The sequence below is a fragment of the Marmota marmota genome, unplaced genomic scaffold (genome assembly GCF_001458135.2).
Source record: "Marmota marmota marmota unplaced genomic scaffold, marMar, whole genome shotgun sequence".
NCBI lineage: Eukaryota > Metazoa > Chordata > Mammalia > Rodentia > Sciuridae > Marmota > Marmota marmota.
This window is the reverse complement of record NW_026000005.1, coordinates 21,651,325-21,675,571: the sequence shown is the minus strand read 5'-3', so window position 1 is coordinate 21,675,571 and position 24,247 is coordinate 21,651,325. Positions and strand designations below refer to the sequence as shown.

The 24,247-nt window shown below is 42.4% G+C and overlaps 1 protein-coding gene and 1 non-coding gene across 4 annotated transcripts in view; both read right to left on the bottom strand.

Annotated features, from left to right (window-relative positions):
• Positions 1 to 24,247, bottom strand: part of Kiaa2012 (KIAA2012 ortholog) — a 112,503-nt gene that overhangs the window by 23,417 nt on the left and 64,839 nt on the right. For all 3 annotated transcript variants that reach the window (XM_048808325.1, XM_048808323.1, XM_048808324.1), the window contains exons 13-14: positions 11,760 to 11,897; positions 1,982 to 2,054 (exon numbers count right to left, since the gene is read on the bottom strand). In XM_048808325.1, coding sequence (XP_048664282.1) covers positions 1,982 to 2,054; positions 11,760 to 11,897 — 211 coding nt within the window. The remainder of the gene's footprint in view (positions 1 to 1,981; positions 2,055 to 11,759; positions 11,898 to 24,247) is intronic.
• On the bottom strand, positions 21,727 to 21,800 carry Trnaa-agc. The gene has a single exon. It is a non-coding gene; the product is annotated as a tRNA-Ala (tRNA).

Genomic DNA, 24,247 nt, shown 5'->3' with positions numbered 1-24,247 from the left:
ATATTATTGCTTGACATGCAGAAACAGTGAGACCTTTTAAAAATTAGTATAAAATTATTTTTGAATAGGACATTAACAGAAAGAAATGGTAAAAGATGTAGACAGAAAAAGATCAAGTTTAGGCCTAGCAAATGTGAGGCCCTGGCTTCAATCCCCAGTACCACCACCCAAAATGCGAAAAGTTGGGCTGGGGTTGTGAGTCAGTGGCAGAGTGCTTACCTAGCATGTGTGAGGCACTGGGTTGGATTCTCCGTCCATTGACAACAAAAAAAAATATTTAAAAAAAAGTGCAAAATGTTTTGGGTGAAATTCAAAACCTGTGACTTAGTACATTTCTCTCCAGTGTTCTCTTAAGGTCTCTCTCTTTTACCTGATAGGATCCACAGGAGATAGGAAGAACCATTGTGTCATTGCACAGATTGGTAAACAGTGATCATGGGAGGGTAAAATATATAAGTCGAGATGAATAACCACTAAATGGCTACTTTATGTGAACTTTTTCATTCGTTCCTCATGCAGCCAAATGCGATGAGTTCTGTTCCAACTTTTGCTGACAGATGAGGACTCTGAGGCACTGAGGGGTTAAGGCCAGCTCCAGAGTGCACACTCTCAGCTCAGCAGCTCTGACCTGCAGCTGCTATGCATCACCTTTATTTGAATTAGGAAATCAGGAATTTAGGAAATTAGTGAATTAGGAATTCACTGCAGTCCGGGTGCTGCAGTGAATGTGTCAGTCGGTGGAGCACAGGCTGGATTCCAGCCCCACGAGCTCCCTCTGCTGGACACCTTCGTGCAGCAGCAACAAGCACACGGCTTCTCTGTGGCCCTGCACAGACTGCCCGAGAATCAATAGTCTTTAATGTTTCCACTTCTGCAAGAAGCAATGAGGACAAAAAATGGCTCTGCTACCTGGGCCTAGCCAACAGAAGTGTCATAAAACATGCCCTGTGTGCCCTCAGGGTAGGGCTTCGAGTCAGTTCAGGGCACGAGGCTTTAACTATGCTAAAAAGCCCAGTGGTTCTGGGCCAGTGTTTCATAGAACTCTCTCTCCTTCCTCTGACCCCTATCATCATCAAATGCAGGGTCATTTCTGGAGTAAGCTACCATCAAGCAGCTCTTGTCACCCAGGGCTGTGGGTGATGGGGGCTGGGTCTGTAAAGAAGATGGTCCCTGTTCTGTTGGAATAGTGTTTCTCTAGGCAAGAAACCCCAACCCCTTTGCCAAACCCTCCACGAAGGCAGGTGGAACAGAGAGGTGGAGGTGCTTGGGGGGACTTTTTAATAATGTCCCCAAAGTTTTCACTCTCTTGCAACAATCTTCTGTTTCTCGCAGAAAAAAAACATGTTTTAATGTTTTAGTTAGCTATTTCACTGTTGTGACTTGAAAAGACCCAACCAGAACAAATGTAAAGGGAGAAAAGTTTATTTAGGGGCTCATGGTTTCAGAGATCTCAATCCATAGACAGCAAACTCCATTCCTTGGGGCTCAAAGTGAGGCTGAACATCATGAGGAAGAATATAGCAGAGGTAAACAGCTCCCATGATGATCAGAAAGCAAAGGGAGAGACTCCATTCACCAGATACAAATATATACCCCAAAACCATGCCCACCTCCTCCAGCCACATCCCATCTGCCTTCAGTTACCACTCAATTAATCCCAACAGGAGATTAATTCACTGATTGGGCTAAGGGTCTCACATTTCTCCTCTGAACCCTCTTGCTTTGTCTCATACGTGAGCTTTTGGGGGACATCTCACATCCAAACCATAACACAACAGAACAAGGACATAAAATACATTATCATTTGCTTGTGTTTCACTAAGAACACAGAGTCTGGACACTCAGCAGTTTTTGGTCTGTGTTATGACTTTAAATTCATAACTGGAAAGGAAATGGAAGGGTCATTAACAGCTTTGAACAGCACAAAGTTCATGTGATGATTATAGTGATAAGGTTCTACAATCCGACTAGCTGTCCCTACCTTGGCTGACTTCATCATTTTCTCTGAGGGATCCTCCTGGTACTTCATGAGAGTCCAGTTCATCTCCACTTTCCTATTGGGTTAACACAACACAAAGAATACAGAAGACAAGATGAATGCAAATATTCCTCTGGTCCATGCTCTTTGGTAAAAGGGAATTCAGTTTTCTTAGTTGTTTCTTCTTCTTTTTCTGCGGGTGCTAGGGTTGAAACCCCTGCCTAGAACCTGTGAGGCAAGTGCTGTACCACTGAGCCACACTCCGAGCCCTTTTCTCCTTCTTTTTCAACTTCTTTCAGCTTAAGTGTCCAGGAAGGCTGCTACTAGTGTGATTAGATTTAAAAGAACCAGGCAGACTTAGCAGTGGCACCAAGTACTCATGATCAGTTGTGCTTTTTCTTTACATTTTTTTTTTCTTTCTGGTACTGGGGATTGAATAAGGGTGTTCTACTACTGAGCTGCACATCTTCAGCTTTTTTTTTTTCTTCTCATTTTTAAAATTTTGAGATAAGGTCTCACTAAATTGCTGAAGCTAGTCTCAAACGTGTGACTTTCCTGCTTCAGCCTCCTAAATTGCCGAGATGATAGGCATGGCCATGCCACTGCACCCGGCTGTACTTATCTTGAAGGGGTCTGGTTCCATTCATCTGTGCACTGCTTGATGTGTGGCACATATAGGAGAAGGAGAGATGAATGTCATAGGGCAAGGCCTGGAAAAAGAAGCAGGGCATCTCCAGCAATTTGGCAGAGGACTAGACTGGCCAGAGCAGAGACTGAGAGAAGTGGGAAGGGTGGAAAGGGGTCAGAAGCCCAAGGCCTTGAAGGCAGGCTGAGGATTTTGTCCATTATTTTGAGAACAAATGGAAGGCATTGAGGATTAATAATAGCAGGGGAACCAAAGGGCCAGCATGGCCTTGTGTGGAGTCCCCAGGATCACCACGGTTCAGTTTTTTAGTGCATTCTCTCCCCTTTTCCTCCTCCTCCTCCTTTTTTTGTGGTGTTGGGATTGAACTCAGAACCTTGTCCATGTTGGACAAGTGCTCTGCCACAGAGCTACACAAGCAAGCCCCTCTCTTTCTTCTTTCTCTGAGTTAATCAGCTATTTGCAATCTCAACACCCCAAAATATCTAAAACAGTGGTTCTCAACCCTGGCTGTACATTAGAATTATTTGAAGAGTTTTTAAAAAGTATAATTCCAGACAATAACATCAAAATCTCTAGAGCTGGGCTTTTTTTTTTGTTTTTTTCCTCTTTCCAGTATTGGAGATTAAACCCAGGGGTGTTCCACCACTGAGCTACATCCCTAGCCCTTTTTATTTATTTATTTATTATTTTGAGACAGGGTCTTGCTAAGTTGCTCAGACTGGCCTGGAACTTGCAATTCTCCTGTCTCAGCCTCTTGAGTAGCTGTGATTACAGGTATGTGTCACCAACTGGCTGAGTTGGGGCATTTTTAAGGTTTCTGCTTGATGTGTCTCACATGGAGGAGAAGAACCACATATTGCACATGTGGTTTCAACATGCAGCCAGAATCGAGAATTACTGATCTTCTCCAGAGGTTTAAAGGCAGCTCTTTAATAGTGGAAGAAACATGGCAGGTGGAGTTGGTGACTCAAGTAAAGCCCGATGTGTCTAATGAGGCCTGTAATTGGCCTTTGTCACCTGGGTTCCAGCTCCAGCCACAGCTTCATTTAGGCAATAGAGCTGGAATCTAATGTGCAGGGCCTTGACAATCTGCTGTCTTATTCTCACCCATTAGTGACAATCAATTTCCTACTTTATCAAATACCAGCCTGCTTTGGGAAGAGACAACGGCTCATTCAGCACATTCTACAATTCTTTCCTGAGTTGCATCACTTACTGGCTTTTTATCATCTGTTTCTTACTTGTTAGTTGATAAGATATATTGACATAAAAAAGGTAAAGCAGGTAAATAATTTTCTTTTGTTTGGGTTTCTCACTTTGGAATAGGCAGATTTGTACTGGTACAGTGAAGAAAAAAAAAATCCCTGAATAAATGGAAAGGTTTAAAAAAAGTATAACAGGAAAAACAACAACAACAACAACAAAATCCTGCCTTAGTTGCAGTAAATGCCCTAATTAGAAGACCAGAAAATAGATACGTTTTTTAAGGGATCCCTGTGTAAAGCCTTTTAATCTAACAGGAAATTGGATTGAAAGTCAAAGTGAGAAACAAGCTTCCTCTTTTGGAAGAATTTCAAAGCCAAGAATAAAACTTACAGTCTTTTTTTTTTTTTTTTGTGGTACTGGGGATTGAACCCAGGAGCATCTTACCACTGAGCTTCATCCCTCGCCTTCCCAACCTGCCCTTCCACCCCACCATTTTTTTTTTGAAATTTTTTTTTCTTTTTTTTCAAGAATTTTAATATTTATTTTTTTAGTTATCGGCGGACACAACATCTTTGTATGTGGTGCTGAGGATCGAACCCGGGCCGCACGCATGCCAGGCAAGCGCGCTACCGCTTGAGCCACATCCCAGCCCTTTTTTTTGAAATTTTGAGTAAGGGTTTCACTAAGTTGCTAAGGGCCTCACTAAGTTGCTGAGTCTGGTCTCAAACTTGTGATCCTCCTGTCTCAACCTCCTGACACTACACTTGGCAAAACCTTCAGTCTTAACAACATGTAGCTATGAGCCTTCAGGGCAAAGAATGTTCTCATTTCACAGATGGAGAGTTGGAGGCAGAGTCAGGGATTTGGAAAGCTCTTCAAGCAAATCCTTGTTAGGAAAAAAAGAGTCTTAATATGAAATTCTGTCCATTTAATTGTATGTTGCTTAGAAAAGTGTCCAAAGAGCTATCTTTTTAAAAGATATGTGAACACACATGTGAAATAACACCTAAGGTCATTCATTCATTGGGAAAGATTGGAAATAAATGTCCCATCAACTTGAGACTTTAAATAAATTATAGTAATTTGTACAATGGAAGACCATACAACCATTAAGAAGAACAAGGTATCTCTTTTTGAATTAACACAGAGCTCTAAGAAATACTAAATGAAAAATAACGATTCTGAAAAATATGTATAATATACTAAATTTGCACAAAAAGTCTTTTTAAAATTTGTTCTTTTTAGTAATCTGCACAAAATTTCTATCTCCTATTTATCTATATGTATTTCCTTATACATGCTTTCTACATCTCAGATAGGGCACATAGGAAACTGGCAATAGAGATAGTCTATGGGAAGGGAAATGGGCAGCTAGGAAACATACCATATTATACTTGAAAAATTTAAAACTTTGTCAGTACATTTTATTTTATTTTTTGCAGCACTGGAGATTAAACCCAGGGTCCTCTATTACTGAGCTACATCTGTAGTTTTTATTTTGAGACAGGGCCTCACTAAGTTGCCCAGGCTAGCCTCAAATTTGTAATCCTCCTGTGTCTGCCTCCCCACTTCCTGGGATTATAAGCATGTGCCACCATGCCCAGCATATATTTAAAATTTAAATTAAAAATAAACTAAAACTGGGGCTATTGTGGTGGCACATGCCTTTTGAATTTTTTTTCCAGATTTTGAAATATTTTCATATGTATAAGGAGATATCTTTGGGATGGGACTCAAGCCTAAAAATGAAATTCATTTGTTTCAGATATACTTTATACACATAGCCCGAAGATAATTTTACACAATATTTTTAGTGCATTTTTTAGTGCTACCTGTCATATAAGGTCAGTTGTGGCATCTTGTTGGTGCTCAAAAAGTTTCAGATTTTGAAGCATTTTGTTTCAGATTTTCAGATCATTGATGCTTATCCTGTAGTACTTGATGAATAAGTAAAATAAACTGAAAGATTGCAAATTCATATCTCAGCTCTGTTATTCTGGCAAAATCATTAGTTCTCCCTTTATTCATTCAGCTAATGAACATTTATTGAATGTCTGCTGTGTTTCAGGTACTGTGTGTGCTAGGTACTGGAGGCACAGAGATGAAAGATCTATTTGTAAGAAGCTTACTGACTTGTGGGGAAATGATGAGAAATCTCACAGTTGCAATGCAGTGTGGTAAATGCTGTGACAGATTATAACAGGTTTCCACAAGACCTCATGGGAGGTGAAACTAAATTAGGTTAAGAAGTTTTGTTTACCAGTGGACATAGTGCTAAGTCTTGCAGTGAAGAGAAGATAGGGCGATCCCAGGCAGAGGGAGTCGCCTGTGCTGGCTAGGGATAGTCTGATATTACTGCAGTGTGTGGACAGTGTAAATTAGACACAGGCCAGAGCCAGATCTTGCATGGTGCAGTTTGGAGTTTTAGAAAAATTGCATTTGTTTTATGTTCCCTGTTATCTTGTAACAGGAATATATCTTGATACTGGGAATTTAACTGAAAGACCAGTCTTTACACAGTAAAGACTTTCAAGCAAACCAGTGATAAGAACTGAGCTGCTTTGGGAAAAAGCAGCAGTATAGAAGGAATTATAGGTCTGGGGCAGGGAGGGAGGAGATTAACAAACTCTCTATAAACACAAAGGGTAATGCTGTAACCAGCACATGAGAGGCTCTTCCCAGACACTGGGTTGCAGATCCTGGAATCAGTCTGCTTGCCCTGAAGTCCTATCTCCTGCCCCTCATGTCTTACAGACCATGAGAGAGTTTCTTAACCTTGAGCCTCAGTTTCTTCTAATGGTTCTGTCCCTAGCCCTCATGCCTAGCACTCCATCTGAGCACAGTACTCCTAGTCTCATGGCAGGTTTTCCTAAGACACTGTTGGATGGGGAACATAGGATGCAGGAGAAAGAAGGGGCACTCCTCTCTGCCTCCCGTGACCTATATGACTTCTCATTGAACCGAAGTTTCTCTATCTGTGAAATGACAGTAGTAATGAATATTGTACAGAGTTCCTGAAAGGCTTAACTAGGAAAATACATCTGGAAATTTTGTATAATATGCCATATGATACACAAAAGTCAATTACTATTTTCAATACTTTCTTAATGATGGAAGAAAATGAGTATTTTATTTGAAATTTTCAATTTCAGGGTAGTCCAGTTTTTCTTGTGTACTTCATACTTCTCCTTAGTAAAGAAAACTGATGCTGGGGGTGTAGCTCAGTGATAGAGCACTCGTCTAATACATGTGAAGCCCTAGTTCCATCCCCAGCACTGAAAGAAAAAAAATCTCCTGGGGCAGTGGTGCTCACCTGTAATCCCAACTACTCAGGAGGCTGAGGCAAGAGGATTGCAAATTTGAGGCCAGCCTGGGCAATTTAGCAAGATTCTATCTCAAAATAAAATAAGATAAAATAAAAAGGACTGGGATGTAGCTCCATATAGAATGTCCCTGGGTTCAATCCCTAGTATAAAACAAAATACAACTGACTCAAGAAAATCACAAGATACCTTGTATGATTATTAATATGTTTAAGATGTTTTTTCAAATCTCTGTTCTTTCTCAGGTTCTGAGGCCAGAACAGGGATGTACAATTAAGCTGGTCATGGGAACAGAATAGGCAGAACTCTCTCAATATGGGGTACTGTGGACTTTATGGCCTTGAAACCCAGCTCCTGCTGCAGGCAGCCATGCCACTGATCATATCTGAGCCTCAGTTTCCTTATCTGCATAGGAGAGTTCTGCATACTTACCAGGAATTGGGGAGTGAGGGTGGGGAGATTAAATAAGGCTTAATATATGAAGGACTTGGCCTTCAGCAGGGATCAGTGAATGTTCGTTCCTTTCTCTCTCACAAGGTGCGTCCTTTATAGATGTGAAAATTCTTTGAAAGCTATTATTTCATGTAATTCTCACTTCACCATTAAGAGGCAGGTGTGGAGTTCCCAGTATTACCATCTCCATTTTACAAAGAGGAAACAGGAGTCCCAGAGCATTTCAAGGTCACTCAGAGTCAGAGAAGACCCAGAGCTTCCCAACTACTAGCCTGACACCTTAATATTGATCACATTCCACTTTAATCCCAAGCTTCTTTCTTTTGAAAATTTAAGACTCGCTGTCCTGAATATTTTTTCCTGGAAATATTATTCGAATGTCGTGGAATCATTGAATCTTGAAACCGAGCTCTGATCTTGAAACCGAGCTGTTCCTGCCAAGTGGTTAACAAAGCATATTTAAAGGACTCTGGGGATTGGAATTTATCTCCTAAGGTACCCTGCTCCATCTTTGGGCAGCATCTTAAGCCAAGCATTATTTTCCTGCTACTTTCAGTCTTTGAAATTCATGTTGTTCCACCTCAATGTGACCACAAGATTTAGTGGCAGTCCTCCTCTACTTGGAGGGATGTCCCACCTCTGTGGGAGGGCTGCTCTGACCTCAGGCATGGCTGGCTCTTGTGCCTGCTTTGAGGCAGGTCCTTCCACCTTGCACCAGAGGACACCATGCTCTCACTGTGATGGCTGTAGAGTGGAAGTTTATTTCTCATTCTTTGTATTTTCTGGACATAACATACATACATTTTCATGCTAATATGGAGTATAAGTATATTTGAATGTATCCCTATCATTCAGAGACATTATTGCCATTTTCTTTCTTACTACAATGACCTAACCCTGACAATTTAAAATATCTATTCTAATTTATTAATCACGTACCATTTCTTTTTGAAAAAGAATAGATTAAAATAGATTAAAAACAAAACATAGTTCAATTTTTATACAAACTCAGAGTTACTCAGGATTGTATTTTCTCAGATTGAAGCCTGACAGAAACAGGTTATCAGCTATCTTTAGTGTTGTAAAGAGGTTCTTAACTAAGCGGAGGATTCCATGTGCAATAACAGAGAAATAAATGGTTCTCTCTGGTAGCAACCCCAGTCTGCCTCTGCCACAACATTATGCTGATATTGTCTGCTACATTGTTTATCCCCCTCTTAGATTATAGGCTCCTGGAAGGGCGAGGGTGCAGATGATTCATCTCTTTATCCTCAGGGCCTGCATAGTATCTGATACACAGAGGATGCTCATTGTAAGTTGTTTGAAGGGAACTAAATGAACGCTGGGAGAGAAAGCTTTATATTTCCATAGAACTCAGGTAGGAATAGAGAAAAGGGCTGAGTCTTGCAGGATAAGAAAATCTTCCTATAGCAGACTGAATGCATGCACAGAGTGGAATTTTCTAGAAGGATTGTGCTGGAAGCTTAGTTAATATGGCCGGCAGTGCTTTTGATTGGATAGGGCTCAGCTGGGGTGTTCAGCAAAGCTTTACAGCAGATGATTGAGCACAAGTTCTGAAGCTAGGCGGCCTGCCTGTGAATCTGTGTCTGCCATTTACCACCTGACATTCTGCAAGTTACTTAACTTCTCAGTACCTTATTTTTCTCATCAGTAAAAAATAGGTACATTCTTACCTTCAGTTTGTGAATTAAATGAGTTCCTGCATATAAAACTTAGAACACAGCCTAATAGAATAAGTGCTCAGTAATGTTAGCAACTGTGATTATTTACATCTTTCCATTTTCTTTTGCTGCCTCTGTCTTATCTCCTACCCTCATCTCTTTCTATACGTATCAGGCAAAAATGAATAAAATGCCCCAGGGGTGGGCAGGAAATACATGAATGAAATGCATAGGATGGTTTGGTTCCCATGCAGCTCCAGCCTGGGTGCTTTTCTTTGTTTAAACTAACCGTTCTTGTCTGTTATAACCCTGAGATGGTGTCATTCTGTGATGCATTTCTCAAGAATCCAGGAGCTACCTGTCAATAGGGAGAAGGCCTAGGTAGGGTAAGCTGTTAACGCTCAACGTTCCCAAGAGAAGGTGTGGTTTTCTGGGTAGGGACTTGTCTGGGAGTAGGTGTTCTGTGAGTCCAATGGAATTTCCATTCACTGAGTCTTGAGGAGGATGGACTAGAAAGTGGGACTGAAGGATGTTGCATTTTTCCTTCTTTAGGGCTGTGCCAAAATTGCAGAAGAAAAAAATGTAACACAAAAGCTTTGTGAACACTGAATATACAAAAAAAATTATTGTAAAGTTTCCCACTCTGAATACTTTGCTTATTTGCTAATAACAGATGCTAATAATAATTTGTTGCCTACACTAGTATGGAATAGGGTAGGATTTTGTTCTTCCCAGCCCCTGTGTTTTTGATTCTTATTTTGTGGTGCTGAGGATGGACACCAGGGGCCTCGCACATGCTGGACATGTGCTCTACCATTGAGCATCTACCCCAGCCTATCCTGGTCTGTTTTGTTCATAGATGTATCGGATGTTCAGAAAGCGCAAGACACTTAGTAGGTAACTGGTGCTAAAATATTGGTTAAATTAATAAATAGCAATAATGATGATGACATCACATCCCAGGAACTACCAACCATAGTTCTTCAAGTCCTAAGGGAAGAACTAAGTCATTATTAAGAATAAACAGGATAGTTAATATAAATAATAGTGTATGTCAACAGTTTTTTGAATTCTTATAGCAAATATCTTTTTGTTTTGCTGCCCAGAATCATTTTCCCTCCTTATATTTTTGTTTGTTTTTTGTTTGTGGTGTTGATTGAACCCAGAGTCTTGCACATGTTAGGCAAGCGCTCCACCACTGAGCTCTACTCCCAGCCCTCTTGTAGTTTAAAGCACCCGGTGAGACACCCTTCTTTTCTCTCTTTCTAGTTCTTGTGGCTCCAGGCTAGGCTGATGGCATTTCATCTGGGCATGTCACTAAAGACAGTTTCATATTCGGTTCTGGAATTATCTGGGCAGGAGAAGCCAGTGGCCATCTTACCACCGCTGGGAAAAGCCTAAGAGGAAGCCCAGGAAAATGCAGTCACAGACAGAGACAGATTTGGGTCAAATGCCTGACTCTTAATCTAAGCCCCACCTTGCAGAACTGGGCTTAGGGCAGCTCAGAGAGGTGTCACCTAAGAACTCTGAATTGGTTGAGGGTGGGAAGGTGACGCTCATGATCTCCAAAGTCCCTGGACCTGTCTACATAGCACTAGGGGTGCCATCATTATGAGCATTACAAGGGTCTCTTCTCTTTCCCCCTGTCTTTCTGAATCACTTCCTATCAAGGGCCTGGAATGGTGTCCCCTAAGGTAGTATGAAGGACCTGAGATCCTTCCATGCCAGACATGGCTTGGTTCCTGGTTAATTTCTTGGACTCCATGGTCATATATTTCCAGTTCAGTAAACTCTTAAGGAGGCAAAAAAATGGGTGGGAAGGGCCCTAAACAAAAGGGCTTGGGAGGAAAAGGGTGGGCCAATTCCTGGAGCACTTGGTGAGCACCTTCCATGTGCCTGGGGATGCTAGGGTGGGAGGAAGTACTGCAAAGATAGACAAATGACATCCTCACCGCAAGAACTCTTGTTGGCCTTAACTAGAAACAAAGCTGAGCTTGGGAGATCAATGAGCTCTTATTAGAGAACAGGAAACAAGGCCAGATATCCAAAAGAGAATCTGCAGTTGACTTCTGACTAGTTAACTCAAGAATCAGTCTTCTTCACAGTAGGAGTATCAACTCTACCAAGTTACAGTGATAAACAGTAGCAATTATGTTAGCTACTGTCAAGATAAAATGAATTATATTTGCCCATTTTATCAGGTGGTTCAAAGTTATCCTTTTTCTTCTCTGTTCCCTGTCCCCACCACCCAAACCAGACACCCAACTGATTTGTTCCCGATGGCTGGCTGTGATTACTGTCCTAATTTGTTCTTTCCTCATCTGCTACAAACTGCGTATTTTCTGTCCCTTCTGATAAATCAGGAGCACTGAGGGACTTCTGAAGCTGTTTTTGTACCATGCAGAAGTGTATTAACTGGAATTCCTGTGTATGTGTCTATAAAACCCCTCGTCTTCTCAGTGTGAGATCACCTTCAGGAACGGCGTCATGTCGATGTGCAGCTTGCGTGTGTAAAATTCTTTTCCGTTTGAACAAATCAGCCCTTTATTTATACAACTTTGAGGTTCTCCCGTCTTCTGAGCTGCTGCCTCCAAGGACTGCGGGGCTCCCTGGGAGAGAAACAGAAAGCCCAGCTTTCATAGGCATGACACACAGAGCAACAAGAGCTAGTCCAAATCCCCCAATATTTATAAAAAGCAATGTTTTCATCATGGAACACTAATAATAACACCTATTTTTACCATGGAAGACACAGGGGACCCAAATGTGCAGAGAATAACTCAAGACTGGTTAATAATTAGTACCCAGGGAAGTGGAAAAATGGACCTTCCCAAGGTTATAATTATTTCATTTAATTCTCTGGACAACCCTGTGAGACAAGTATGGTACCCCCATTTCACAGATGAGGAAGGGAAGCTTCAGGAATGTAAGCAACTTGTTCAAAGCCATTCAGCTGGCATACAGCCGACCTAAAATCACTGTCCAAGACTCCTTTTTAAATTAGATAATTTTGTTACTTTTATAGTTTCAAATAGCTAGGAATGGTTACTAAATCTGCCTTGCAACAAATAAGGTCACAGCAAGATTCCAATTTATTTCCAAGCTGAAATGTATTCAGTGTGTTAGGAAGAGTGATTGGAACAAAAGTGGCTGAGAGGGAAGGAAGAATGGGCTGAGAGAGGAGGCCCAGTGTGGGGTGGGGTCTGTCTCTTCTGCAGTCACCACAATGTGCAAATGATGTCACATTTCTTTCTTTATTGTGTCCAACTACAACTTACTTTTTAGTTGTAGTTGGACACAATATCTTTATTTTATTTATTTATTTTTATGTGGTGCTGAGAATTGAACCCAGGGCCTTGCACATGCTAGGCAAGCACTCTACCGCTGAGTCCCAACCTCAGCCCCAAATGATGTCACATTTCAAGTACCAAAAAGCTTGACCTGAAATTGCCTTCCAGCCTGTGCCCTGCACTACAACCTGGGTGATCTTTTCAAAAGGCAAACTGCCCACATTACCCCTCTGCTTAAAACCTTTAAAGGCCATTGCCCTCAAGGTGAAGGCCAATAGGCTTAAAAGGTTTAAGTTTCCTGCCCAGCCCTGGACTATCTCTCTGGCCTTGTTCATTCATTCAAGGAATATTTATTTGATGCCTTTGCTATGGCAGAAAGAGTGAATCCAGCAGCGGAAGTCTGTACCCCCATGAAGAGTGCACCTCCATTGCACAGAAAAGGAAGAGAGAACAGAGAAGGAGAGGAACATAAGTTATGTCTGAAGGTTATTTGTGATATAGAAAAAAAGAAATACAAAGGTGTTGAAGGGCAGATGGGGATGGATGTGGAGACCTCAGTGTTAACCCATCATGTCCCATCTTCTATATATAGGTCACCTATAAAAATCTATAACATTTTATAGGACACCTACAAAATTGCTCAATTTAAGTTTTTATAGGTGCCCTATATATAGGACAGTGGGACAGAGTGGGTTAAGCAGGAGAGTTGAGGAACGCCCCACCAGAAAGTGAGGTTTGGCAAGGCTCTGAAGCAGGTGGGAGAAGGTGTGTGTGTGGCTCTCTGTGAGAAGTGTTGACCTTACTGTGGAAACAGCAAGTACAAAGGGCCACCACCCACACTGGCCTTTCAGTTCCTGGAGCAAGACATTCACTTGCCCTTCCCTCTCCTGGGAACACTCTTCCACCCTTTCATGACCCCTCAGCCTTCAGGTGTGGCTCATCTGTGCCCTCCCGGGGCCACTCTGTCCCCATTGCCCATAGTGATGCTGAGACTGTGCAATGCTCTCCCCACGAGATGACAGAAGTGATAATGGAAGCAATGACGTAAGCTTCACCAGCTCAGGGACCATAGCTATCTTGTTCCTGTTGTCACAGCCGTGCCTGGCTCAGGGCTTGGAAATGAACATACAGTTGCTATATACCTGCGGGACTGATGGGTATTGGACACAGGAGCGAAGGACGCCAGAGGCAATCTGCAGATAGGGCCTGCCTCAGTTCAGAGGAGGAGGGGGCAACAGCACTCCTCCACAGGGAGTGTGTGCTGACCTCTGGAGGCCTGACCTCTGCCCGTGGCACTGGCTGCCCATTCCCAAGGAGGAAAGTTATTTGTTAGTTTTGGGGGCTGATTTGCTGGGGTCATATACATTAGTGTGCTATGAGATCACCCTGGGTGTGGATTTGATCATTTCCATATTTTCTAGGAGACGAACTCTCAGATGTCAGTCTCTCTGGGCAGTTATAAACTCTCCCTCCCATAACTTTTATATTACCCACAAGTATTCATGAGGCATGAACAGTTGGTGGGTCCCCACAAGTGGCCATCATTCCAATGAACACCCACACCCTTTTCCTTTGTTTTGAAATGTGGCTTGAGATAAAGATTTTCCTGAACAAATACATATCCAATTTCTTGTCATCTCAGCCATATATCTGATTAGTTTCTCAGGGTGAGACGGCTCCTCCCCTTTTCCAGATCAAATGAAAGCTTTTGGTTCAAGCACAAATCATACAAAGCATTTCAAGCCTTCACGCCTCCACAATCTTGCATAAATCACTGGATGGAATAATAGAAATCAGAAAGTACTGATTTGAGGGAAATGTCTCCATTATCTCTAAAGATTTTGTGTTAGACAAAAGACATAGCCAAGACCAGTTCCAATGGATGGGATTACTTTCACTCCTTATGTGGACTCAGATTGAAGACCAGAGACTCGAAGTGCTTTCAAGAAGGTCCCTCCCAGCCACTTGACCTGTAAATTTTTTTTTTCTAACAATTCTCTTGACTGTATGGCTCATCTCTCTAATGATTAGGGGCTATCAATTGTAGCCTAACGGAATGTTTTAGTGAAGGCTCTGTAACCCCTGGAATGTGTAGTACTGCTTTTGCCTATTATGTGCAAGTGTTCTATCAAATTAATGATAGTGAGAGGGAGTTTGGGAGATGGGAGGAAAGAAAAAATTGAATGTATAAAGAGGATTCTGGAAGGTAAAGATAGGAGGAGAAAAATGTCAGACAGTTGAAACCAGGAAAGCAAGTCATGTGCTTCAGTTGTTTTTCATTTATTCATTAAATTGATACTTTTGGAGTGTTACCATGTGTCAGACAAATGAGCACATAATGAGATGATTTGAGGTAGTGACTCATCTATGAAGACAATGCAAGGGTAGTAGGATGGAAGGTGATGGGGAGGCGCTGGCCACTTGCCTTTAGTTGGTTAGGGAAGACCTCTCTGAGGAGGTAGCTTTGGAGCCAAGAGCTGGATGGCGAGAACTAGCCAGCTCTGGATGGATCTATCTTTAGCCGTCAGAGTAGTCTGTAGCTCTGTGGTCTGAATATTTGGAGGCTAAACTCAGACAGGGGTTCTTTCGAAAGGAAAGCTGAGCGTTCCTGATTTCTAGGCCTGCTCTGCCCCAGCCTCCTAGGCTCTATGTATCCTGTTTTCTCAGGGGTAGAGCCTTTGAACACTTCCAGCTCTTGGGTATGTTGAGAGCAAAGAGAACAAAATAAAGAGTAATCAGAAGTCTAGGTCTCTAAAAGCATAGTGGGGAGAAGAAAACACAAGGCTAGTTGGGTGCAGTGGCCTGGTATCTCAGCAGCTTGGGAGGCTGAGGAAGGATTGTGATTCAAGAGCTAATGAATTCAAGAAAATCCATGGATCACAAGTTCAAAGCCAGCCTCAGCAACTTAGTGAGGCCCTAAGCAACTCAGTGAGACCCTTGTCTCTAAATAAAATACAAAAAGGGCTGGGGATGTGGCTCAGTGGTTAAGTGCCCTGGGTTTAATCCCTGGGAAGGAAAATGGGGGACTGGAAGAAAGCAGAGAAACTTCAAGCTGTTTTTGTTTACTTCATGTGCACACTTTGGTGGGAATGATTTAAAAACTGATGGAAAGGTTAAATCAAAACCCAGCTCTTCACCTATATTGTACTGTAAATAATATTTTATGTTCTCCTAAAAACACCTGGAAGCCTTTCTCTTTAGTAAGTGAAACAATAAAGATTAACTAGTTAATTTGGTAAAGCTGATTTGAATTGCACAGAAGGCATTGAGTAATACTTGGCATTTAAAAAGTTATCTGACATTTAAAAGGAGATGACTGCTAATGAATTCAAGAGCTAATCTTATACTCTGACAGAGTGAGCCATGGAAAATCCAGGATTATTATCTTGCTGTAAACATAATGTGATTCAATTGAGCTATCAAAAAAGGAGCTATTGCTGTATACAAATATCCATAGGCACACATGTTTACCACAACTTAAAGGGAATGGCCATTAAAATTAAGTAAATTCTTGTCATTTCTTTTCTTTACCCATGGACTGTAATACCTGAGTTGAAGACCCAGGGGAAAAAAGCCTTCTTCCCAGTAATTTTTTCTCCTCCTTTCAGTTGGTATTTTAAAGAGTCATTATCAGGAGTTGGTTCTACAAACAGACCTCAGATGTCTAATGTAATCCCAGCTACTTGGGAGGCTGAGGCGAGAGGACTTCAAATTCACCGTCAGCCTTGGTGATTTAGCAAGATTTAGCAAGATCTTGTTTCCAAACAAAGGGTTGAAGATGTAGCTCAGTGCTTGCCTAGGATGTGGGAAGCCCTGGGTTCAAACCCTAGAAGAGGGGAGTGGGGGCAAGGAGAAAGAGAGAAAGGGGAGATTCTGAACCCAAGCTGTCACATCCCCATGGGTCTCACAGTGTAACCAACCATAAGGATCTGTCCTGTAGGCGTCCCTCAGGCCTTCCTCCCACGGCATCTCCCACTCTTTTCTAATTGGGGTTCCCCACCTTTGTAGCTGCCGCTCAATGGCTCCAAGAAGAGCTATTGTCCCTCATTAAGAAGGCTGCAACACTCTGGCTGTCTAACTGCCTCCCACGCAGCTCACAACTTCATTCTGCCTGAGAGGGAGCTGCCAAGAGTCTCTGGGAACCTGTGGGCAAGCTGAGCTGAAGGAAGAAAACAGGAGGAGGAGGGCCTTTGTAGCCAAGATCTGAAATGCATGGGGAACACACCCCACCATTATCTTAAAGCATGGGGAGCAGGTGGGGAGGCCTTTGCTGAAACCCTTAAGAGGTCTATGAAGTTGTCATATCAAACCTCTGTGCACACAGGGCATTTGTCCCCTCCTGTGAGCAAACAAAGGAAAAGAGTCTGTCTCTCCTCTGACCACCAGGTCCCCCCACCTCGGCTGGGAGTTTGTTCCTTCACTTCCCTGAGTCCTGGTGGGGAAAGAGAGATCTGAGAGATTTAGTCACTGGGGGTGGGGGAGAAGGAGGGCTGCGATTTTGGAAACCCTCCCCCCACAAACCACCCCAGACCAAAGCCTGGAAGGGGCAATTCTTGCCAGGAGCTACTGGCTGAAGGGCCTGGCTAGTTTCCATCTTGGGCTCTGTTACTTCTTCCCATGGCAGCCTGGGGACCTTAAGTAGAAATGAGGACATGGATAAGACTGTGCACTGTATGGAATCTGTTGGTTCCCTGGGACTGGGCTGCCTGAAGAGAGGATCTGAGAGGGTCTTTGTACACTGTCAACCTCAGGTGAACTTACAGGGGACCTATCCTGCAGCAAGGCTGACCACCCCAGCCACCCGTGAGGCCTCTACCTGAGACCTTGCCTCTGTCTAGTTTCCCTGGCTTGGAGGAGGAGGGACTCTCTGGTGTACAGAAGGCCCCATGGGACACCCAAGATCTCAACTCAACAACCCAGCCTGCCTGCACTGCTTCTTTCCAGGGAGCAGAAAGATCTCACACTAGGCCTGCTTTCATTCACCACAAATGTGCTCAGCGGTCCTGTGCCAGTTCCCTGGGTCCATCCTGCTCATCTTGGCCACCTGAGGTCGTGGTCCACTTTGTATGTTCTAAAGGCAATTTGGTGCTGACAAGATAGGCCAAGTAGATAAGTTTCAGGATAGTTCCACCAGCAGACAGGGTGGAGACAAAGTTTGGTTTTTAGCTAGAAAAAAGCTTTTGGTTCCTCTCCTGTCAGGAATTTTGTCTCAATCCATTCAACTCAATAAAAGGAGATTTTTTTACATTCTCCGGAGTATTCAGTAAAATTTAGCCCAAAAGCTAGCAAGCATTAATGTAGAAGAGAAATATAGCAATCTCCTATCCTAGCCTTTATGAAGGACTCATTTGCTAAGTCACTGGATTTTCGGTGCCTCAGTTTCCCTACCCAGAAAACAGGGTTCATCTCATTGTTCTCTTGAAGGAGATTTAGAATAGTGAAACACAGGACACTTTCATTCTAGTTTATTTGGAAGTAAATCTTTATCTGTGACTTCTAATTTATATTGTCCTCAATTTAATTAAGTGCTTTGTTGACACAACAGAATCATTGTTTATCTGGCTTAGCAGGAGCTGCAGGAGAAAAATTTTGAGCCAAAAGAATGATCTGCTCTGCCCCTAGGGAGGCAGAAGCCAGCGTTTTCTGAGAGGGGGTGTCCAACTGTGCTCCAGCTGGGGCTTCACCACACTGGGTCGATGACATATCCCATCTTAGAGCAGAGGTGGGAGGTGGGGTGGAGGGCGGGAAGTGGGAACAACTCCCCAGCTCCTTCTGACCCCGAATTCAAATCTCACACTGTGTGACTTCCCTGTTCTGTTGAGTCTGCTATGACTTTTCCAATCTGACAACCAACAGACAGGGAAATTCCACTTGTACATTGATTCCAAAAAAGTTATTTTAAACCAGTCACTTTTCACTAGGGAATAAAAAAAAAAAAAAGTTACCCATGGTGCTTTGAATCCCAGATCTCATAAAACTTTATCTAATTCATAATTTAGCTGGACTGGGCAAGCCCTGGGAATGCTGGGACAGCAGAGGGCTGGAAGAAGAAAAAGAAAAATGTCCTTTGCCCTCCTCTGGGTCCTCCTGTCATCTGACCTCCCAGTTTTCCTCAGAGGCTATGTGCCGTGGGGTAGAGGCCCTGCTGGACAAGAGGCCCCATGGATTCCCTGCCTCCCCTCCTTCCCTCCTCCCCCAGGCCTGCAGCCCTGCTACCTCAGGTAGAGGTGGAAAACAAGTTTTTTTTTAAAAAAATTCACGAGATGGAAAAAACCCAAGGAATCTCTAATAGGCAACATTTTGGAGCAGTGAAACAAGGTCAACCCTCTAGACAGTACAGAGGATGCTCAGGAGGACGGGGTGTTAGGAGCCGGGGGTAGGAGAGACGGTTGGCTCAGTCTTCCTTTCAATTATTCTTGCTTTTCAACTTCTCCTTTTACACGTCTGAACACTTAGATTGTATACAAGCTCCAAGTCCTCGTCTCATGGCTTTCAAGGCAGGAGACTAAAATAATAATCGTTATTATAATTTACTGGGGGCTGCAGAGTGCCTAGCGTTGTGCTAATCCCATCCCATATGTTGTTTCATCTTGTCCTTGTCATGACCCCATGAGGGAAATATGATTCTCCTGTACGCATGAGGAAAGTAAGCCTCAGAGAGGGTATATAACTTCTTCACAGCCAGTGAAGAAAAGTGGAATCTGGATGTAGCTTTATGGGCCTCTTACCTCTAGGCCTCTTTGTAAGTGCAGGTCATTGTGAATGACACCCTTTTGGTCCTGACATCTATTTCCTCATGAGTAAAATGGGAATAGTTACTGTGCCTACCATAGGGCTGTCATAAGGATTAAGAGAGATAATCTTACACCCTGCACACAAACCTAAAAAGCACTGGCTGTTATTACCATTCAGAAAGACCCTCTTAATCTGCATGGTGGTGCATACCTCTAATCCCAGCAGCTCAGGAGACTGAGCAGGAGGATTGCAAGTTTGAGACAGTCTTAGCAATTTAGCGAGCCCCTAAGCAATAAAAATGGTTGGGGATGTGGCTCAGTGGTTAAGTGCCCCTGGGTTCAATCCCTGGAACCAAACCAAAACCTCTCTTAAGGTACTGAGACAGGAGGATCTCAGAATTCAATGCCAGCCTCAGCAACTTGGTGAGGTGCTAAGCAACTCAGTGAGGCGCTAAACAACTCAGTAAGACCCTGTCTCTAAATAAAATACAAAAGAGGGCTGGGGATATGGCTAAGGGGTCAGTGCCCATGAGTTCAATCCCTGGTACCAAAAAAGAAAAAAAAAGGGGGGGGGGAGGGGGCTTTTGAATCAAGTTCTACAACCAAAGATATTTATAAACTCATGGAGGGAGGTGGGGAGAGAGAGCATGAGCATGAGAGTGAGGACCTAAGGGAAACAGAGCTGACTTTAGAAATAAAGCAAGTGTAGAGTTCCTTGCATTTCTCCCCATGGGAAGTACAGAAAGTTAATTCTAGTCGTCAGTGATCCTACTCATCAGCTTCACAGGGATCTCCAAGAAGGATGTCTGCTGACATCTCCAAGTCTGCACATGATCCAAAGCAAAATACCAAAATACCAAGTACCAAATGGCAACCAACAGCAGGAGGCACTGGAGGTTGTGTGAATTGTGAGAGAAATGTCAGCTGAATTTCATTGTCATTATCAGAGAAGATAAAACAAGTAAAAGCTCTGATGCCTCCTTCCAGGATTCTTGGCTCACCCTTCCTTCCTTATTCCTTCTTCCCCTTCCTTCTTCTTAGTACTGGGGATCGAACCCAGGGGTGCTCTACATCCCCAGCCCTTTATATTTTTTTATGTTGAGATAGGATCTCACTAAATTGCTCAGGTTGACCTTGAGAACTTGCAATCCTCTTGCCTCAGCTTCCAGAGTAGCTGGGATTATAGAATTATGGTCTTTTTTTCTATGAATTATGTATTTCTATAGATGATAGGCTTCCTATGATATGAAATCTTTCATGTCACTGAAGAATTTTATTTGTTGATTTTTTTAATATTTATTTTTTAGTTGTAGATGGACACAATACCTTTCTTTTATTTATTTATTTTTCTATAGTGCTGAGGATCCAACCCAGGGCCTTGCACAAGCTAGGCGAGTGCTCTACTGCTGAGCTATAACCCCAGCCCTATTTATTGATTTTTTTAAAAAAGTGGTATCCATGTGCCAGTAACTGTGCTAAACACAGGGATACAAAGGTAAATTAGGCAAGATTAAAAAAAAAAAGTCTTTCAAGTCCTGTAGCTTGTTCTTTTTTTAAAAAAAAATGTTGTCGTTGTAAATGGACAGAATGCCTTTGTTTGTTTATTTTTATGTGGTGCTGAGGATTGAACCCAGTGCCTCACACATGCTAGGTAAATGTTCTGCCACTGAGCTACAGCCCCAACCCATGTTGTTTGTTCTTTTAGGTAACAGTTTTCCAAAATGTTAACCAGAATAAAGGGTATGGTATTGCTTTGAAAGACCACTGAGACAAAAGGCTACTTTAAAACCTTTGTACAAAACATAGTGGGTCCACAGGTGTATGTGTGGGTTTATTGTCTTGAAAGAAGGCAGCTGACAAGAAATATGAAAAACATCTGTGAACTCCCTGAGGAAACAGATGGGGTACACAGGTTTATTCATCCCCAATCCTAGCATGCTAGAATTACAGGTTACTCTCTGAAATCCCAAAAGAGCAAATTTAGGACACATAGGATCAAATTGAACAGAATCTTTAGGACACTACTAAATTGTGTCTAATCTCCACAAAGCAACAAAAGCCAAACCCAAGATAAAGCATGTGAGAAAGGCTGTTTGCTCTCCCAATATTGGAGATAGTTGGAACAAAGAGAGAAAATCCATTAGGTGAGGCCAGGGGAGATACTCTTTTTCTTATTTTAGACAAAGTGATGCAAGGATTCTTGGGAAATCTAATTAGAGGTTGAGTTTGCTCTTTACTCTTTGCTGACAACCTCTTTGCTCTGTCAGTTCTTTAAACCACTGGGCTCAGCACCCCTGCCTTTGTCCCAAGCTGACTGGATGGACAAGAGTTTCATACTTGAGACCCAGAGTTTTCTGAGAGCTGGNTCCATATTTGTTTTCTATTACCATCTTTTTTTTTTTTTTTTTTTTTAATGGTGATGCTGGGGTTTGAACCCAGGGCCTTGTGCATGCTAGGCAAGAATTCTACCACTGAGCCACACCCCACCATCATTTTTTAATGTTAATTGCTTATGTCTTTTGCTTATTCTTTGGACTGGTTCTCAATGTTGATTTTAATCTTTATTGAGTATGGACAGTAATGTTAAAGTCAATGAAACTATTTTACTTTTTCTAGTTTTACTTTCTACCACTGCAGAGATATGTTAATGATTCTTTCAGGAATTTTAATACTCTTTTTAGGTGCTGGTCATCTCACCCAACCTGCAGCCTCCACAGAGAGGCCCTGGGGAGGAGGAAAAGCTCTCTGGTGATTGATGTCAGCTACCCACAGAGGGAAGAGCAGCGCTTGGTCTCTGAAGGTATCCTAGGAACTAATTTCCCTTAATGAAATGCAGGGCCTGAGGAGGAGCCACAAGGCAGAAAGGGAAATAAATCTGAAGAACACCAAATTCAGTGAGGAGTTGGGAGGACCTGCATTAAAAAAAGGGCACCGTACCTTTAGGACTTCAGAACTGGCAAGGCTCCATCCATATGCAGCTATTAATATGCAAAAAATGCCTTCATAAATACTTGATTCTGTTCACAGTGGGGAGGCAGTTCATTTGAAAGAGGAAATGGGAGCTTGGAGTTGAAACATGTCTGCTTGTCTCCTTTTTCTTTTTTCATTGCTCTTTTCATCTCCACATTTCCCCTTGTAGTTTTCTTCCGCCTCTTTCCCACAACTTAACCCCCTCTTCCAACTCCTAGAAGTTGCTCGTGGCAGTTGCTGCTTTCATTTCTACTGAAGGATTTACCGCCGAGGCCCTGATCCTCCTGATCTTCTGGTCAGACGTAGAAGGGGTGCCTCAGGGGTTCTTCTCACCTTTTGCTATCCTTTCGGAGTGTTCTGCAGGCTACTGGAGGCAGGATCCTAACCCGTTCTGCTCCGGCCAGGGCGTGGGGTGCTCAATCCCACCAGTAGGGGGCACCAGAGGCAACTTCCCAAACCTGGAAACTCCACTCAACCCAGGCTGCTAAGCACAGTCTCCCTGACTCTCCCACCCACAGATCGTCGTGGTACCAAAATATCCCACCTTTAGGGATAGCCCGCCCCACCCCCACACCTCAGCAGGCACTGTGATTTTAAAAAAAATATTTTATGTGGCTCCCTTTGGGGCCAGATCCCAAGGGAGGGGGGTTGAGTTAGTGGGGGAATTAATGGAAAAAAAAAAACCCAAAACAAAACCAAAACAAAAAACAACAAACAAACAAAACAAAACAAAACAAAAAAAAAAAAAAAAAAAAAAAAGATGGTAATAGAAAACAAATATGGAAAAAATATTCATCCTAATAGCAATAATTTTTCTGAGTAGCAAATTAAATGCATATTGAGGCAAATTTCATATTGAGATTTCTGCCACCTCCCACTTTTTTAAACGATTGCACCCAGAGCTGCCAAGGTGTTGGTAAAACTGGTACACCTACAAACTTATGCTGTATTATAATTTGGTTGGATTCATTTGTAAAGCAATGGCAGTATGACTCATGAACTATGAAAAGGTATTCATACCCATTGACTCAGTATATCTGACTTCTAGAAATTTATATGAAGGAAATAATTCAGCAGGGGGAAAAAAATGAGTAAACATGTCCATTGCAGCATTTCCTTAATAGAGAAAAAATTATAAACAGCCTAGAAGTCTATCAGAGAATTGATTATTATGATGGCATAGGGGTTTAATTCATGCACTTTTTTTATTCATGCTAGAAACTGTGACTTAATACTAATGATTCAACACAGGGTTTCTTAACCTCAACATCATTGACATTTTGGACCAGATGGGGAGATATTCTGTGCCTTGTAGGCTATTGAGTGACATCCCTGGCCTCTACTCATTAGATGTCAGTAGCACACCTGCCCAGTTGTGACAACCAAATGTTTCCAGATCTTGCTAAATGTCCCCAGGGGAGCAAAATCGCCTATCTCAGTTGAGAACCACGGATTTAATATTTTGAAAGTACAATTATAATTGAAACTACTGTTTGTTTTGTTTTAAACTATCTATAAGGAAAAGACTTGCAAATGATACAATAAAAAAGTACAATCAGGCTAACTTGAAATTGGGGTGTGCTGAGGTTTTTTTGCTTTTATTTTGTTTTCCTGGGATTTTTTTTTTTCAATTTTTTTAATTCTCCCTATAAAAGGGAAAGATGGATCATGAGAAGAGCTGATTTTATCCAAGGGTAGCTTAAAATATCTAGGAGTCACAATATACAACAAGAATACAGCAAACTAAGCAGGGCTCAACACCATAGCATCATCATTTTCTTCAACTACTATTGGTTTAAGTATTTAACCTTAGCTAGGTTTTTATTAGTCTATTGAATAGAGCCACCAGAATTCACCTTTCAAAGACCTCAACCCTTTTTCAACATTTTATCCCTCTGACTGTAAGGCTCAGGGAGACAATGAATTTGCGCCTCCCTCCCGCCCCCCCACTCCCCTCTTCTAGGG